We start from the raw sequence: 15,728 nt of genomic DNA, 5'->3' as shown, positions 1-15,728 counted from the left end.
GAATTCAGTGCTATTCATTTACAACATTAAATATTCAGTAGTGACTGCATTTCACAGTTATGTATTCAGTAGCATTTAAGATTCTTTCTTTGCCTCCACAGTGTGAAAGCCGTACGTAGGTGTTGCCACAATTATAAATGTTATAAAACTAATGTGCTTAATACTGCAGGTTTTTATATTGTGCTGAAATACATGAGGAATAGATATTCTAGTCGCTGCAAGTGTTACATAACCAATCAATTCTACAGTCTGATAGTGTGTCTCACAATGATAGACTTATCTTGAATTTTCTCAGCCCCTCAAGCTGTATTCAGAATTTTAAGCTTTATTTTTCTTTATCCAAACTGTAGCCTGAGTTCAGTTTGAAATGTCAACACTGCTAATCATAATGCTGATATATTGTTTGGCAGAGGATGGAAAATTTTCCAATCACAGGGAAAATGCATAAAACTGAAAAAATATGCCAGTCTGTGTTAACTGTGAGTGTTGAAGCAAAAGCTAAAAATAAATAACCCAAGCCAGTTCGATAAATTAAATCGGAGAGATATTTGGTGTGAGCAAACCCACCGTAGTGATTGCACATCAATTGTTAAGTGCCGCTGAGCTTTACTGGCACAGGTTTGGTCTCTTAAGAAGTTTGTAAGTCAAGACACACAAATGTCTTTAACAAACCCGATTTAGAGTTTGTTTGTGTGTCCAGAGAGTCCCACCTCAGATGATTCCTATTTAATGACGGCAAAATAGTACATTTACTCTAAATTACTCTGGGGAAATTTGGAGTGAAATTGGGTAAAGATTGATAGCTGCTGCTGCTGCTGCTGAGGAACACTCATTAATTCCTCAAATCAGCAAGGTGCATGTTGAAGTCGGTTCAGCTCTCTCTGATAATCACAAAACCTCTGCAATGATTACCTGTCCTGCACAATTACAAGCTAACATGTAATACATCTTGTACTGGTACTCAGTTTACTACAGGTTTGACTTAATATTCATGCTCCTGTGCTTTTTTTTTCTTTTTTTCTTTTTTTTTTTCAGATTTACACACGCTACGGAAAATGCTACACTTTCAACTCGGGATTAGACGGCAATCCTTTGTTGACCACGTTAAAAGGCGGCACAGGGAACGGCTTGGAGATCATGTTGGACATTCAGCAGGATGAATACCTGCCTGTTTGGGGAGAGACAGGTCAGTGCAGCTTTAACCACCATTCTGACATTTTCAGTAACACTTTATCTTGTATAACAGTTATGTGGAGATTTCTCCATTTGCTTCGTCACACGGGAAAACCCAGCTACACTTCTAGTCTTTTGTCATCTCTATAACAGGCTGATGTGTCACTTCATATAGAAAACAAAACCCAAGATTTCTCAGGTCTTATCATTCACTTCCTGCTAAATCTTTGCATTCTTTTGCACTTCACAGAAGTGATGTACTACTGTGTTTAATAGCATATGATGTTGATATGTTTCTGCAGGTCTAAAACCTGACATTAGGCCTCATAAATTGCATTCACTGACATATTGTTTCCACTTTATGGTGAACAACACCACTGTACCATACATTCATAAACTAAACAGCATGTAATAAATCTGCTAAATAGTGATGCAGCACACCAACATATCAGTATTTCTCTCATATAAGGCATGTGGTTTAGAAAATCTCTGTGTGTCCACATACAATTCAGCATCACTGCCAGTGGAAGGATAAAGAGCCACAAAGTGGGTTTCCATTGAGAGACCGTACCTTTTTTTTTTTTTTTTGTTACATTTTCTGGCGTGCTGTATCCACAGATGAGACCTCCTATGAAGCAGGCATCAAGGTTCAGATCCACAGCCAGGATGAGCCGCCCTTCATTGACCAACTGGGATTTGGTGTGGCCCCTGGTTTTCAAACTTTTGTGTCATGTCAGCAGCAACTGGTACCTAATGTTCAGCCTCCTCCCCTCCAACCGCAACCTTTTTTTTTTTTCGCTCTGCTTTATTTTTAGTTCGTCCCAAAATCCTCGCCATCCATTACCTCTGTGTCACAGAGCCCGGAGCAAAATCAGATCTGTGATTAACCTTCTGTGGGAAATGTGCAGTTTAAGTGTTAAATAAACAGCCAGTGAATCTGGGTAAAATAAATGAAACTGAGGAGTCGTAGCAGCCAAGGAACATTGATAGAGCAGGGCCAAGTAATGATTGGATGCGAGCGTACAAGCATACTGTGCTTATCGGAGCCAAAAGAACCTCAGACTACACAGCATGCAAAATATCTGGCAGCTCAGAGTGTTTGTTTTATTTTTCATCTTGAGTCTTATTGAGGGAAAAGTGAATATATGAAAATATGAATACAGCTATTTGAATGCTGTGTCTCTGGTGGCACACTCAAAGAGAAGGCAGAGAGAAGCCGTGAGGAAGACGCAGACATTTCACACAGACATGTTCATCAGACTTTAATGATCAAAATGTTAACTATGATTAATAAGAAGTCGACCTCATTTAAAGGTTTTGAAGAGAGAATTAACAATCTCTTATAATTAATAGCCTTTAAAGAAAGTGTTAAAGTAATATTAAACATTATGAATGAAATTTTTGAATGACATTTTTGCTAAAATTATCTACTGGCAGCAGCATTCAGCCTGCTTTTAACTCTTACTATAAAAAACTGACCTCTGAAGACTTTCAAGACTTTCTGTATCTTGAGGGGAATATCTTGTTTTTCATGTTAAATTGAACTATCAAAAGAAGCCTGGTGCACCTGTCATCATGTTAGTTTATTTTCCAATTTCATTAACACTTAAACTCTGAATCCATAGATACCAAAGATGACCCACAGCTATTTTGAAGACATATTTTAAAAATGAAATATGAATCAGGGACATAATAAAATGAGGGTTTTAGCACCCAATATCAAGGGAAGCAGAAAGAGCCTTTGGCAAATTAGCTCTTTGTCTGCAACTATCCCCTCACTGCTGCCAGTGAAGGATGAAAAGTAATAACGACAGTTGTGCCCAAATTGATCAGAAAGCCTATGTGCAAGGTCATAATACTGAGCTCTCATGGATTTCCTATCCAGATCTAATGAAACTGTACGGCAGTTATGTGATGTTACCAAGGCAACAAATTCAAATTGTCTCTCTTTTTTGTCTTCGCCTGAATAGCACACAAACCAAACACCAGTCTTTGATTTCCAAAGGGAAACAGTAGCAGATTAGGAAAATATCCTCTGACAAACAGCAAAACCCTCATTGTAAGCCAAGAAAATGTCGGCTGTGCAACAAAGGATTTTAGGTTTTTACAGTGATTACCTTTGAGATCAAGTGTATTTCTGTATTGTGCTGCGTGATTTTTAATATTTATATCAACCCAATCAATCATCCTTCACAATCAACCCTTGTGAAGTATTGAAGTCATAGATACAGGACTAAATCTAATTCATTATTTTAACAATTAATCAGACCTAATTTGAATGATTTTGCTCCTAGAGTTAATGGTCTTGGTCAGTTCATGAGCATGAGATAATGAAATGATCAAATAAAATCTTCACCCTTCTTTAAGCAGAATAACATGGGATGATTGAGGCAGAGTTCTGGTCTCCTGAAACAGACACTTGGACACCACAAAGATGACAAATTTTATTTTTGGGAAGCAGTTTTGAATATATGTCTCTCTCTCTCTCTCTCTCTCTCTCTCTCTCTCTCTCTCTCTCTCAAAATGTTGTAAAATGCTCGAAGTGTATCATCACTCAGCCATCTCCAAGAAGTGAATCTGGACTGTTAATCACCATCACAAAGTTTCTGCCAGAAAGCAAAAGTGCATGGATTGTCATTTATAATCATGACAGGAGCGCCCACACCAGTGACAGCTAAAAGACATGTTTACGACCTAAAAGATGTGCTGAATTAATTAGGCTGTCATTAAAGTCTGGGCAGCATTAATTTCACTCAGTCTCCTACGGGTACAGTGACACTGCTCTCAGTGTAATAATAGACAGCTGGATGAAGTACATATGATTTCTTTTGACTATTATTTTTCGTAAAGCTTCTGTCAGAGGAATTAAATTTTTAATAGGAGGCTGTGATTGTGAGCCACGAGACATGAAGACTACAACCACAAATTTTGGACTAGAATTATGAATTGTATTGTAACTGAACTGTGTCTTCACTCAAGCTTGAGTACAGTTAAGAAGAGAATAGCTGAATGAACCAGTGCACCAAGACTGCAGAGTCTTCACACACCACCGAGAACTGTAGCTGTTTTGTTGTCAGGCTGTCTGTGCAGAGGGGTTGACCAATTTCTGTCCCTTACCTTGCTGTTGCTCCTCTTTTATTTTGATAATGATGTGGGCTGTGTTCCCTCACCCCTCGCCCTAGATGAGACGTCCTATGAGGCCGGCATAAAGGTACAGCTTCACTCTCAGTCAGAGCCTCCTTTCCTCCATGAGCTGGGCTTCGGGGTCGCCCCCGGCTTCCAAACGTTCGTTTCCACCCAAGAGCAGAGGGTAGCGTATGACTGTCTGGGCTTGCTGCATGCCTAAACCCCCCACCCCCCAAAAAAGATACTGTTTTGTTAAATAGCTACACACCCATCATCAAGTTCCACACTTCCATCTGCTGGCCCCCTTCCCCTGAGGAATGGATTCATCTGCTCTCCTTCATGTGGCTGAAGCAAAAACATCTGCAGTCCTTCCTTGTCGTCATTGTCTTCTCTGTTTAACAGATATCAGTAAAGAGCAGCTAACGTGTTTCATTCCAGCTTTAAACCATTCATCCAAGTCTGTTGCTTGACTTTACCCTTTCACTGCCATGTACACTTCTGTTTTTTCTTTTTTCTTTTTTCTTTTTTCTTTTTTGTGTTGTCGGGGCGATCCACTGGGCCGCTCTTTAATGTCATCTGGAGGGACCAGGCTGCGAGATTCATTATATTGTATTAGCCATGAGGACTCTGGCATCAGTTTGAAGTCCAGCATTTATTGTGCTAGGGTTTTATCTGCAGTGTAGCTCCAGTTATGAGAGTCCGTGGGCTACAAATGGAGTTCAATAAAGGCTTAATCATGTTTGCCAGTTTAAGTCCACTTCCTCAATGAATTGTACTCTATCACTGTGACTCTCGACTGACTAAATGACTGTTAGATTGTCAGAGTAAGCCCGGTTAGAGCTGGTGGAGATGATTGGGCATAACAGTGATCCTTAATGTGACAACAGCAGCATCATTTCTCTGTGAAGTTGTCAGGAAGAAGCCTTCGGCATTGATTGCTGGCTAGCTTCCACCGCAATTAGTAGCTATGTGCTCAAATGCCCAAGCAAGCATCGCTGCACTTCATAAATAATTGGTTCATTTTTGTCATGAAAATGAGTAGTAGGCATTCATTACCATAAACTGCTGTAAACAAGACTTTTAAAGGGGACTGGAAGTCTTGCTGGTTTCTAACTGTGTCACTGTGTTCAGTTCCTTTAAAATGTCAAAGGGAGCTCTAAACAGATCGCGCGCACACATCGCTGCAGTTATAAGATGAGCACCATGGGTCTAATTTTAAGTGTGAACCAAAACCTTAAAAGTCATTAAGTATTGCTAATTAGTGGATTCATTAAGAATTCCCTGAGTTACTCATAAAAGTAGTGACCTGCTCTTCACCTTTTAATGAGAGTTTTACCTCTAATGAGACTGCAGACTGAATACACACTACATCTTCTTTACAGTTCATTGTTAAATTCACAGGCCTGTGCTGTCAGTGGTTTTTTAAGAAACTTAAATGGGCGAAGATTAGAAAATCTAAATAGAAAATCAACAATAAAACCACTTTAGTAAGCTTTTAGAGAGGAGTTTATCTATTTGGACTTATTGTCTTTAGATATACTAATTACTGTGCATTAGGATGTTATGTTCTGTATAATGTCTGTTAAATTCATGTAGTTGTTCATTTGAAAACTGCAAACTGTTTATTGTTCTGACTTTCATTCTCAGGGTTGTAAAATTTGTCCATTGATTGTGGTGTCCTGTCTGAAACTACATATTTTACAGATTTCTCTTAAGCCTGTCTCTATTCCCATGGTACTCTGCTTCCTACCGGGGACTAGACCTGCATTAGTAATGTTCTGCATGACGTCTGCTTGCCGCTATACATGAGCAATAATGTTGTTCTGACTGGACATTTTGTGCAAATATTGTCTCAGTGCACATTTTCATTTTAAATGCTTCAGTATTGTTTTTTTTTTGTTAGTTTTTTTTTTTTTTTACGTTTAAGACATTTGTGTTGGGTTTTGTCAGCTTGTTGTCCTCTTTTTGTACTTATGCCGTACTGGGCTTGCATTATGTTATTCGTTGTAATCCCCTGTGCTTATATACTGAGAGAAAACATGTCCTGTTTGCTCTTTCAGCTTCAGTACCTCCCTCCGCCTTGGGGAGATTGCAAGTCTACTCCGATAGACTCTGAATACTTCTCCACATACAGCATCACCGCCTGCCGCATTGACTGTGAAACCCGGTACCTGCTGGAGAATTGCAACTGCAGGATGGTTCACATGCCAGGTATGAATTCAGACTGACTCAATCGATGAAAAATGTTGCAAATACTTGTGTCTTCTTGTAGCATTTTTCTATTTGATGTGGAAGTATTTTATGTTATTTTAAACAGGGACCTCAACAGTTTGCACACCTGAGCAGTACAAAGACTGTGCTGACCCAGCTTTAGGTGAGCCCACACACTGTACTGCATAAGTTTGAAATACCACTGTAATATATTTGCATTAATGTCTGAATTCAACCAAGTGTTCAGTCGTAGTGCCATGAGACTATTGCAGCCTTTAGATAATACTTTTGTAACTTTAGCATGGAATTACTTTAATCTCAGACAGTACTGAAGCAAAATAATAAAGTAAAATTATTGTTTAAAAATTCCATTAGGAAGATTTGTGATGTGTCTATGCTTCACTGATATCAAATAAATCCCACAGCGCTTTTTTTCCCTCCTCCTTCCTCTGTGTTATAGCTTCAGTCATTATTTGCTTTCATGGAAAGTGAACGATGGCAGCAAATGCAGTTTCTTATGTCGTGTGAAGAGATATTTTTAGAAGAAAGTTGAGAGCCTCTGTGTGCAGGTTTTGTTTGATTCTTCGCAGTGATCACAATATTTTTGAATGACTTTGATCATCCACAGACTTTTTGGTAGAGAAAGACAACGATTACTGTGTCTGTCAGACCCCCTGCAACATGACTCGCTATGGCAAGGAGCTGTCCATGGTTAAGATCCCCAGTAAGGCATCTGCTAAATATCTGGCTAAGAAATTCAACAAAACTGAGCAATATATTGGGTAAGTATTATGCGGTAGCAGTGAGTTATTCAGACGATGGTCTCTTTTCCTTTTTCTGTTGATGTATGGGTGTACTGTGGAATAGCATGACCTGAGTCTCCATCGTTCACCTTCAATGTAACAATAATGAAAGATAGTTACACAGGAAATGTGAGATATCATTTAGTATAGAGTAATGTCACCGGAAATAAAATCTTTTTGGTGTGCTCTTGTCTGTCCTCTCCCCAGAGAAAATATTTTGGTCTTGGACATCTTCTTTGAAGCTCTGAATTATGAGAAGATTGAGCAGAAGAAGGCCTATGAAATTGCAGGGCTTCTCGGTAAGATCCCCGCAGATTCGGGTTCATTGTTACAGAAAAACGCAGCTGACCTCGGTATCAGCACTCTCAGCAGGTCCCTGCTGCATATTTCACATCGTGTGTGTTCACGCCCGTTGCTTTGAGGTTTCCTCTTTGAACTTGTGAAACAGGCTGAACACATTTTCATAATCTGATGCTCTTGCAAGGGTAACAGGTCTGAGGAGAAGTTCGGGTTTGATGGACACTTTTGACAATTCTGCTGAGATTATTCAGAGAGATACTAAATTAAAAGTGACAGCACGGGGAAAAGTTTCACACACCATTGTTCAGTTACTTTACCTGCCCATATCTATTAATCTCTCTTCTTCTAGGTGACATTGGAGGTCAGATGGGGCTGTTCATTGGAGCCAGTGTCTTAACAATATTGGAAATATTTGACTACCTATATGAGGTAAAGCGATGGCTTTTAAGTAGTTGAAATTTATACCACCAAGCATCTCTTTATTTATGTCTATACGTAACGGCAATTCATTACCGGAATAGTTTTGACACTTTTTGGGAATTATACATATTCTCTTTTCTGCTTAGAGTTAGACGAGTGGATTTGCACCGCTCATGTTTGTACAGCTAATATGTAGCTGGAGCCAGCAGCTATTATCTTAGCTTAGTTGTACTGCTAATGTTTAATTTGAATGTTGATGTATTTCATATGTTTGTAATGTGTATCTGATGTTTTTGCATTCAGGTGTTTAAGGATAAGGTTTTGGGTTACTTCATACGCAAGAAACGACCACAGCGTTGCCAGAGCGACAATCTGGTAATTTTAGTCTCTCAGAATGGATTTGACTGAATGAAATGAATGTGATGTGTATTAGATGAGCTAAGGAACAACAACGGCAACAACAAAATGTCTGCTCACACTTGAAATGCTTTTAATGAACAGCACCAGAGAGAAATCAAAGCCACGCAACATTATGTCATCATGAGTTTTAATTTCTCTTGCAGAAACAATGTAAAACACAATCATTAGTCATACATAAACATTGTTATTATTGCACAGTATGAATGCATAATCAGTATAATATTGCACAAATACAGTACTCTTTATTTACATTGTGAATATTATAGAGAAGCAGCACAAATTATTGCCTTTGATGACAAAAAGCTGCAGTGGTTTTACTGATGGAACACAGATGAGTATTTTAAGACCAAACTCACTTTCTAAGCTTCTTTTCTTTTTCTGAGGTTTTTTTTTTTTTTTTGTGGTTTGTTTTGCCACTTGAGTGCCCTTAAACTTCAGTGCATGGACAAGTCGAAGTGAAGTGTCTGACCTGCTTTCAGTTAACTTTTATTCATGACTCACAAACTGCTCTTATGATCAGAGGTAAAGGCCTTAATCATAATTAATCCCACACACCAATCCACTTCTGAGGAATTTACACAGTTTACAGTAGCTTCTCTATGTCACCCTCGATCATGTAATTACAGTTCACTTAGAGCAGGAAAAGCTGTTATTGTACTTGGGTTTTCTCGCTTTATGTCTGGCAGCGTGATTATTGCAAACTCAGAATAGATTAATGCGATAGTAGATGAATGAGCAGAAAGCAGAACAAGATTAAGAGGTCTGGGGATTTTATTAACATTTGATGATCAACTCATTTTCAAAGCTCCTCGAGGCAATAAAACCCAATTTAACATCAAAATGAAAACTAGAGTAATGCGAGGCATTTCTGTCTAACCCTAAATCACAGCATTTAGTTGAGTCCAGTGGTTTAAGACACTGCATCTAGAGGCACCTTCATTTCCCTTGCAGACCATTACGTAAGGTTTATAGAGGGCAATTAAGAGATTATTCATAACCACAATTCACCCTCTTAATGTCAGCAGTCATCAAATATTCTGCACATACTGCTGAATCAAACGATGACAGTGGGTTTTACATCTCCAATTGTACACTTATTTACATTAATGTAATTGTTGTGCTGTCAAAGATAGGAGCAAGTTGTTTTAAGTAAAATTTTTAATTATTTTAATAAAAATGTGACTGATTCACAGATCCATTACAGGAATTTAGTTGGGTTTGCACTCCAAGACTTAACAGGATAATTTGATGTTATCGATTGTTTTATTCTTAATGCCAGGCTTAAATGTCCCGGTTTGTCATCAGATCTTGGGTTCATGTTTACTGCTCTGACAAAACACAGTGAGTTCCACCACTGATAACAAGTTTCTTATGTCTACTTTTATTTTCTGAGTTATGGATATGAGCAACTTAAATCTGATCTGTGTTTCACCAGGACTGGTAGAACTAATAAACTGCTACTTTTATAAATAAATAAGTATTGACCATAGCTCAGGCTAAATGTGTAGTTTTTAGTTATAGAAATGTTTTGGCTTAAGCCATTCATCTTAAGGTAATAAATGAGGTAAACTTTAAATATATGAACTATCTTCTATATCCTTTCAATGCAAATAGAACTTCATTTCAAAATCTAATCTGTAATAACCACTGGTCATGTCTCAAGTCCAAATAAAAGCTAAAAGCCTCCAATCCATCTCTGTCAAGGCAAAAACAGAAACAAAAGCTAAAACCTTTCCTCTTTTCTGGTGCTGTTTTAATCCAAAGCATTTCAGCAGATTGTAGTTAAATGCAGACATTTCCTTTTGTCCCTGATTATACTGTTTGCACCCAGCCTTCTTGGCAAATCTCAGAAATGCAAGCTCTGTTTCTCTGTTATGTGTCACACAAGTCCAAGGCTTTTTCATCACATGTAAAAAAAAATACAGCATGCAGAATGGGTTGTTCCACAATTTTATCTTCAAATTGGTGAAAAAGTTATGGGTTTGTGTCTGCATGAGGATTGTGTTTATGCATGCTTGGTTGCCTCAGGTTCAGAAGTTGGTTTGATGGCTGATGTGTGAAAAAAGATTGTTTATTCTCCTCTGTAGAACTGGATTTATGTAAACTTAAGCCAACATATTTAACAAGGAGGTTGTTTTAGTTTGGTTTCTGGACAATCAGTAATTCTACATTAGAATGTGGCAGTAGTCGAAGCGTTTATTTAGTGGGTTGATATTTACAGTATGTCATGCTTTTCCTAGAGTCTGACATAGTGTAATATTTACTGTATTCTGCTCCATTCATGTCATATGTTCACCTGCTTACTATAAGCCATCCTCTTTACTTCCTTTATCTCATATTCAATAACCGTTTTTCAACGAGTCCATTGTCACATCTCCACTCAAACAGCCTGACAATGAAGTAATGCATTTAGTTGTTTATTAGGGTCTATTTTAAGTTTGAACTTATTTCTCTTCAGTGGTCATCAACACGTCTGGATGAGAGTAACTGCCCTGTCCTTTCCCTGCTTATTCAGAAAAAAAACCCTCAAACCTTATTTTGACCCACCAGTACTTTGATGTCACTGAGGGGAAAAGACTCTCTTGCAGTATCCCCTCACAAGTTTGACTTATAGCATTTGCATTGTGTTTTATTTTCATTTCAGTCACCCTCACCCATCTTTCTTTTCATCATGTCTATTCCAGGAGTTTCCAGAGAACCCAACCAGCCCTGGTGTCACGCCTAATCATGCCCCCAGGTAGCACACCCCATTGATAATAGATGCTCCCTCCCATGCTGTCCCTCTCTTTCATACATACTTGAGACCATCTCATACATCATTTCCTCAGTGGCTACAAATGATTTGGTTGGCTGTAGTAGGCATACAAGTGAAAAAGGGGGTGATTATCCAACTGCAGAGAGCATTTTAATATCTGCCGCCGTGTCAGGACAGGTTAGTTTTGGTGTGTGTTTGTATTTATTGGCTCAACAGAAGGCACGAGTTGGTTGGATTCTCCAAGTACAGAAAGATTTGCCTTTCTGCACTATGCAAAACTTGCTCCCTCCACTGAATAATGATGCTTTCTTTCCCAAAGGATAAAGCGCACTTCTCCTGTGAAAACAGATTACATATTTATTGAATCATTGTACAAAAAGCTGAACCATATAGGATCTATTTGTTTCCCTGCAGCACAGAGGTCCATTTCGAGGCAATGCATTTCAGGCTCATGCCAGATAACATCACTAGATGCATTACTTTGTGATGTTATCACAGGTCTGCATGCAGTGAGTTTGCACAAAATATAAATGGTCCTTTGTCTGCCGGAATAGACATTTTTGTCAGTGGGACTACCAGTGTTGTTACCCACATATCAGCGGTTATCTACTCCGCGAGCGCACATACAGGGAAATGCAGACATTTGTGGATGTTTCAACTTCCGTAACTTAAAGAATTTATTCTGCTAGTGTAAAATCAGGACTAAAAATATGCTGTTTTCTTTCTCCTCTCCCTCCTTTCACTCATCTTTCCCCACCTTCCCCCAATTTTCTTTAAACTCTCTTCTCACTACCTGTGAAACATATGCGATGTGGCTGATCTTGGAACCTCCAAATCTGTTGTATTCATTACCCTCATCATTGTCCACATATGTTTCTGTCATTCATCGTCCTCCATTATGCATCCTATCCTTGTGTCTCATGCCTTAATAATGATTAACTTCATTTTTATTATTCGTTTTTGCTCCAATTCTCCTCAACACGTGTTTTTAAAATTTTTTTATTCTCCACGTCCTTCCATGATCGTCCCGGTTGCTCTCATTTTACCTGTGGCTCATTTCTTTCCTCCATCATCATCATCATCACTCCCTTCATCACCCCTCCCTTAACCCGGTTGAACTCGTCTTCCCTCCTTCCCTCCTCTCTGTTTTTCCAGAGCACCTGTGACACCCTCCGGAGTCACTCGGACAGTCTCGGATTCACGCCGAACATGTTACCTCGTCACCCGACTCTAGGCAACTTTGAGGAGTTTGCTTGTTGACAACATAAAGTAGGGGTTGGGGTTGGGGGTGGGGTGGCACATCCGGGGGACTTGACAGCAAACTGTGAAATAATTTATGTATTTAACAGAAAAATAGAAAAAGGGTTGAGTGTGTAACTCAAACAACGTATAGTAGAGTTTATCAATGCCTGAATAGAAATAGAATACTATCATCAGAAAAAAAAGAGACCACTTCCAAAACAGAACTCAGGTTTAACTGCCATGTCAAGGCATCAGTGTTAATTTATTCATGTTTCATTTTGTGGATTTGTTTTTCTTATCCAATCGCTTTAGAGTAAACAATCATTGAAAATAAATGTGTCCAAAAAAGGGATTCTGACCTGTGTTGAGATGAGTTACGTAATACTGTTGTGCCAGTTTAGCTGTACATCAATCAAATCAAAAGAAAAAAAAGAAAAAAAAAATAGATTACATGTGGATTGGTGTGTAGCATTGCAGTTTCTTATCAGTGTTACGTCTCGAGCATCTAACCAATGCTGTATTGAGTGACCTTATAACCTGTCACAAGCTAGAACAGGAGAGCCTTTTTAGAAATCAGCTCAACTTTGAAGAGCTGATCGTTGGTTAAAAGAGCTGCTCATACCTGAATCAAAACACTGGAGGAGTGTTTAACGTTGCCTTTTGCTACTATGAGGCTTTGAATTGCCTCATTAATTAGACAACTGTGCTTATTCCATTTAAAAACAGAAGAGGAACTTGATTATTTGTATATATATATATGCAAGTGTTTAGTTGTGTTCCACATAGACCCTGGGACGACAGAAGCTACTGAATTGGATGTTTTTGTTAACTTAACTCACTTTTTACATACATTAAGGATAAAAAAAAGAGGCCAGAAAAAGGCTGTTGATTGTATCTTTATATCTTTATATAGCTGACATTTTAGTTTTCATTAATGTTTCCCATTTTTTTGGGATAGTGTTGCTACGATGACAGTCACAAAATAATACTAGCATTCAGCTTGCTGTAAAGGTCGGCCCTTGTTACCATGGAAATTCATCAGAACAAAAAACAATCAGGCTTTCTTCCACCTTTTTTAATAATTCTGCCCCCCACCTCCCCCCTCCCTTTATCGTGTCTTAAAGGTGTTCATCAGCACAATCCCGCTCCCCCTTGTGATAGTAATCTATTCTCTATTGAACATGAGTAGAGTTCAAAAGGCTTGTTGGTGACATTCCTAAACTTGACAGAAATTTGTAAATAAACACAATCAAATGCCATGAAGAAATTCTATACTGCTCATGTTAGACATTTGTCATATATATATATATATATATATATGACATACATAAAGTTTATGGTGATTAGAACATGACTGACAGCTGGATAGACTTTATTAGACATAAGAGAATTGCCTCAAAACATCAAAACCACCAAGCACCTCAGCCCCATTCAGTTCAGTTGATTTAAACAGAAATGCATTGTACAATTTTACCATTGTATCCTATCATTATTATTATTATTATTATTATTATTATAATTATTATTATTCCAGAACATGTAATGAGTCACAAATAACAGTTTGTGATGTATAAATGATTAAGTATAATAAACTCTATATTTACCCATCTTACTCATGTACACAACTTTTCTTCTTATCTTCGTGTCAGTCTACTTCCTCTCTTGTTAATGTTCACTCTGTCTTTATTTAAATCCTTGACACCACAGTTATGGACTTGTAGGTACACTTACACATCCGTCACTATAAATACTTTATTGAAAATTTCTTTTATTTTTTTTTTTTTAAATGTGAAACTTTTCAAGTATAATGCCGATCCAGTGAGTGGTGTTCATAACACTGTAGCTTTATTACTCTGTTGTCTGTGTATTAGATGACTGTTGATGTGAAGCACAAACCCTTGGAGATCAGCCATCACTCGAAAGCCAATGACTGGACGTCTATGGTTGTTGACTACCTTTTGTGGCTCAAGTTTTAACTTCTCACACTGTTACACATGGTGTGTTCACTGCTCCAGCATTATCAGGAATAAGAGGGTACTCCAAGAGGAGCCAGAGACCACCTTGTTCAGAGACTTTATCCAAATGGAAATTTTAACTTTCAGGAAACAGAGGAAAAAAAAAAAAAAAAGACGAGATGAATCAGTGGGGCTATGTCCTGAGCAATAAATGCACTGAATCAGATACCACTGTTATCAAATTGACATTAAAGCAAATTCTTTTATTTGGGATTCCCATTTTGAATTCATGACGTATTCAATAGCTGGAATGGATGTAGACTAAACAGCTGCCAACTGCAACACAGATGTATGATATGATAATTGTATAATAACCATCATCAGCCAAATAAAGAGACACAAATGCCAGTTCATGTTACACGATGATGCTATTCTGAAGATGCTGCATTGCCATGATGATTTTTAAGTGTGTATGTGTGTGTGTCATGTTGTCGGGTTGAAAAGCATAAAAACAACCCAGCACCTACCGCAAACTGTGGGGGATACGTAGGATTTGTGAAAATGTCCTGGGTCTTTACCTCTCTCCCTGCCCCCTGCCTTACTATCAGTCAAGGAACAGCAGAGTGTATCAGAACTGGTAGAAACTATTACCTAATTGTCTGTGCTCATTAAGTAGTCCTGAATTGACATTTACTGCATAGTTATGGCCAAGTAGAAGATAATATTCTATACTGTTGCTATACTGTACAACAAACACAGAGATTTGAACTATTTTATTCTTACAGTTAATAATTTATGGCACATCACCCATTTTCTTCCTTGCATGACCATTGTGTATTCCTATTATCTCTGGCCTCTTAATGTAATATTAGCCATGCTATTCACTTTGTATTGTTCAAAGTGTATTTTTGGAGCCAGATGAATCAAAAATAGTGCTCTCCATATCCTGTGCTACGTCTTGGATCTAACAAAATCCTCTTCAAACCAGGGTTGGGATTGTGCAATACTAAACAAAACAAAGATATTATGCAGATGTGGAAAACTGCAATATCACACCATTTTTATGGACTCAAAAAACAATGTGGCTCGCAGTGAATCAAAAAATGTGCCTTTAAGACTGGTTCTTACAGGTAACATCAAGATTTTCTTGCGCACACAACTGAGGAACTGGACTTGCTTCATCTGGCTCTACATGCTCTGTGTGCATTTTATTGTAGATATGTGATTTTAACTCTTGAACTGTACATTAAATAGTTAATACACACTTAAATGCGCGTAACGTACTCAGTCTTAAATTGGCATGAGCGTTTCAAACCACCTCAC

The 15,728-nt window shown here is 38.2% G+C and overlaps 1 protein-coding gene across 7 annotated transcripts in view; it reads left to right on the top strand.

Moving 5' to 3' along the window:
* The window catches only part of asic1c (acid-sensing (proton-gated) ion channel 1c), an 89,564-nt gene extending 73,889 nt beyond the window's left edge, over nucleotides 1–15,675 (top strand). For 3 of the 7 annotated variants that reach the window (XM_056390556.1, XM_056390552.1, XM_056390550.1), the window contains 10 exons: nucleotides 1,036–1,186; nucleotides 1,792–1,919; nucleotides 6,360–6,510; nucleotides 6,617–6,673; nucleotides 7,139–7,292; nucleotides 7,521–7,612; nucleotides 7,963–8,042; nucleotides 8,337–8,408; nucleotides 11,138–11,190; nucleotides 12,364–15,675. In XM_056390556.1, coding sequence (XP_056246531.1) covers nucleotides 1,036–1,186; nucleotides 1,792–1,919; nucleotides 6,360–6,510; nucleotides 6,617–6,673; nucleotides 7,139–7,292; nucleotides 7,521–7,612; nucleotides 7,963–8,042; nucleotides 8,337–8,408; nucleotides 11,138–11,190; nucleotides 12,364–12,442 — 1,017 coding nt within the window. In that variant the 3' untranslated portion in view covers nucleotides 12,443–15,675. Of the gene's footprint in view, nucleotides 1–1,035; nucleotides 1,187–1,791; nucleotides 1,920–4,355; nucleotides 4,484–6,359; nucleotides 6,511–6,616; nucleotides 6,674–7,138; nucleotides 7,293–7,520; nucleotides 7,613–7,962; nucleotides 8,043–8,336; nucleotides 8,409–11,137; nucleotides 11,191–12,363 lie in introns of all 7 variants that reach the window. The other 4 variants (XM_056390557.1, XM_056390551.1, XM_056390554.1 and 1 more) reach the window with 3 other exon arrangements.
* The last annotated feature ends 53 nt before the right edge of the window (nucleotides 15,676–15,728 follow it).

This window comes from Seriola aureovittata, chromosome 12 (genome assembly GCF_021018895.1).
Source record: "Seriola aureovittata isolate HTS-2021-v1 ecotype China chromosome 12, ASM2101889v1, whole genome shotgun sequence".
Classification (NCBI taxonomy): domain Eukaryota; kingdom Metazoa; phylum Chordata; class Actinopteri; order Carangiformes; family Carangidae; genus Seriola; species Seriola aureovittata.
The sequence above is the reverse complement of the archived record's forward strand: the minus strand, read 5'-3'. Positions and strand labels throughout refer to the sequence as shown.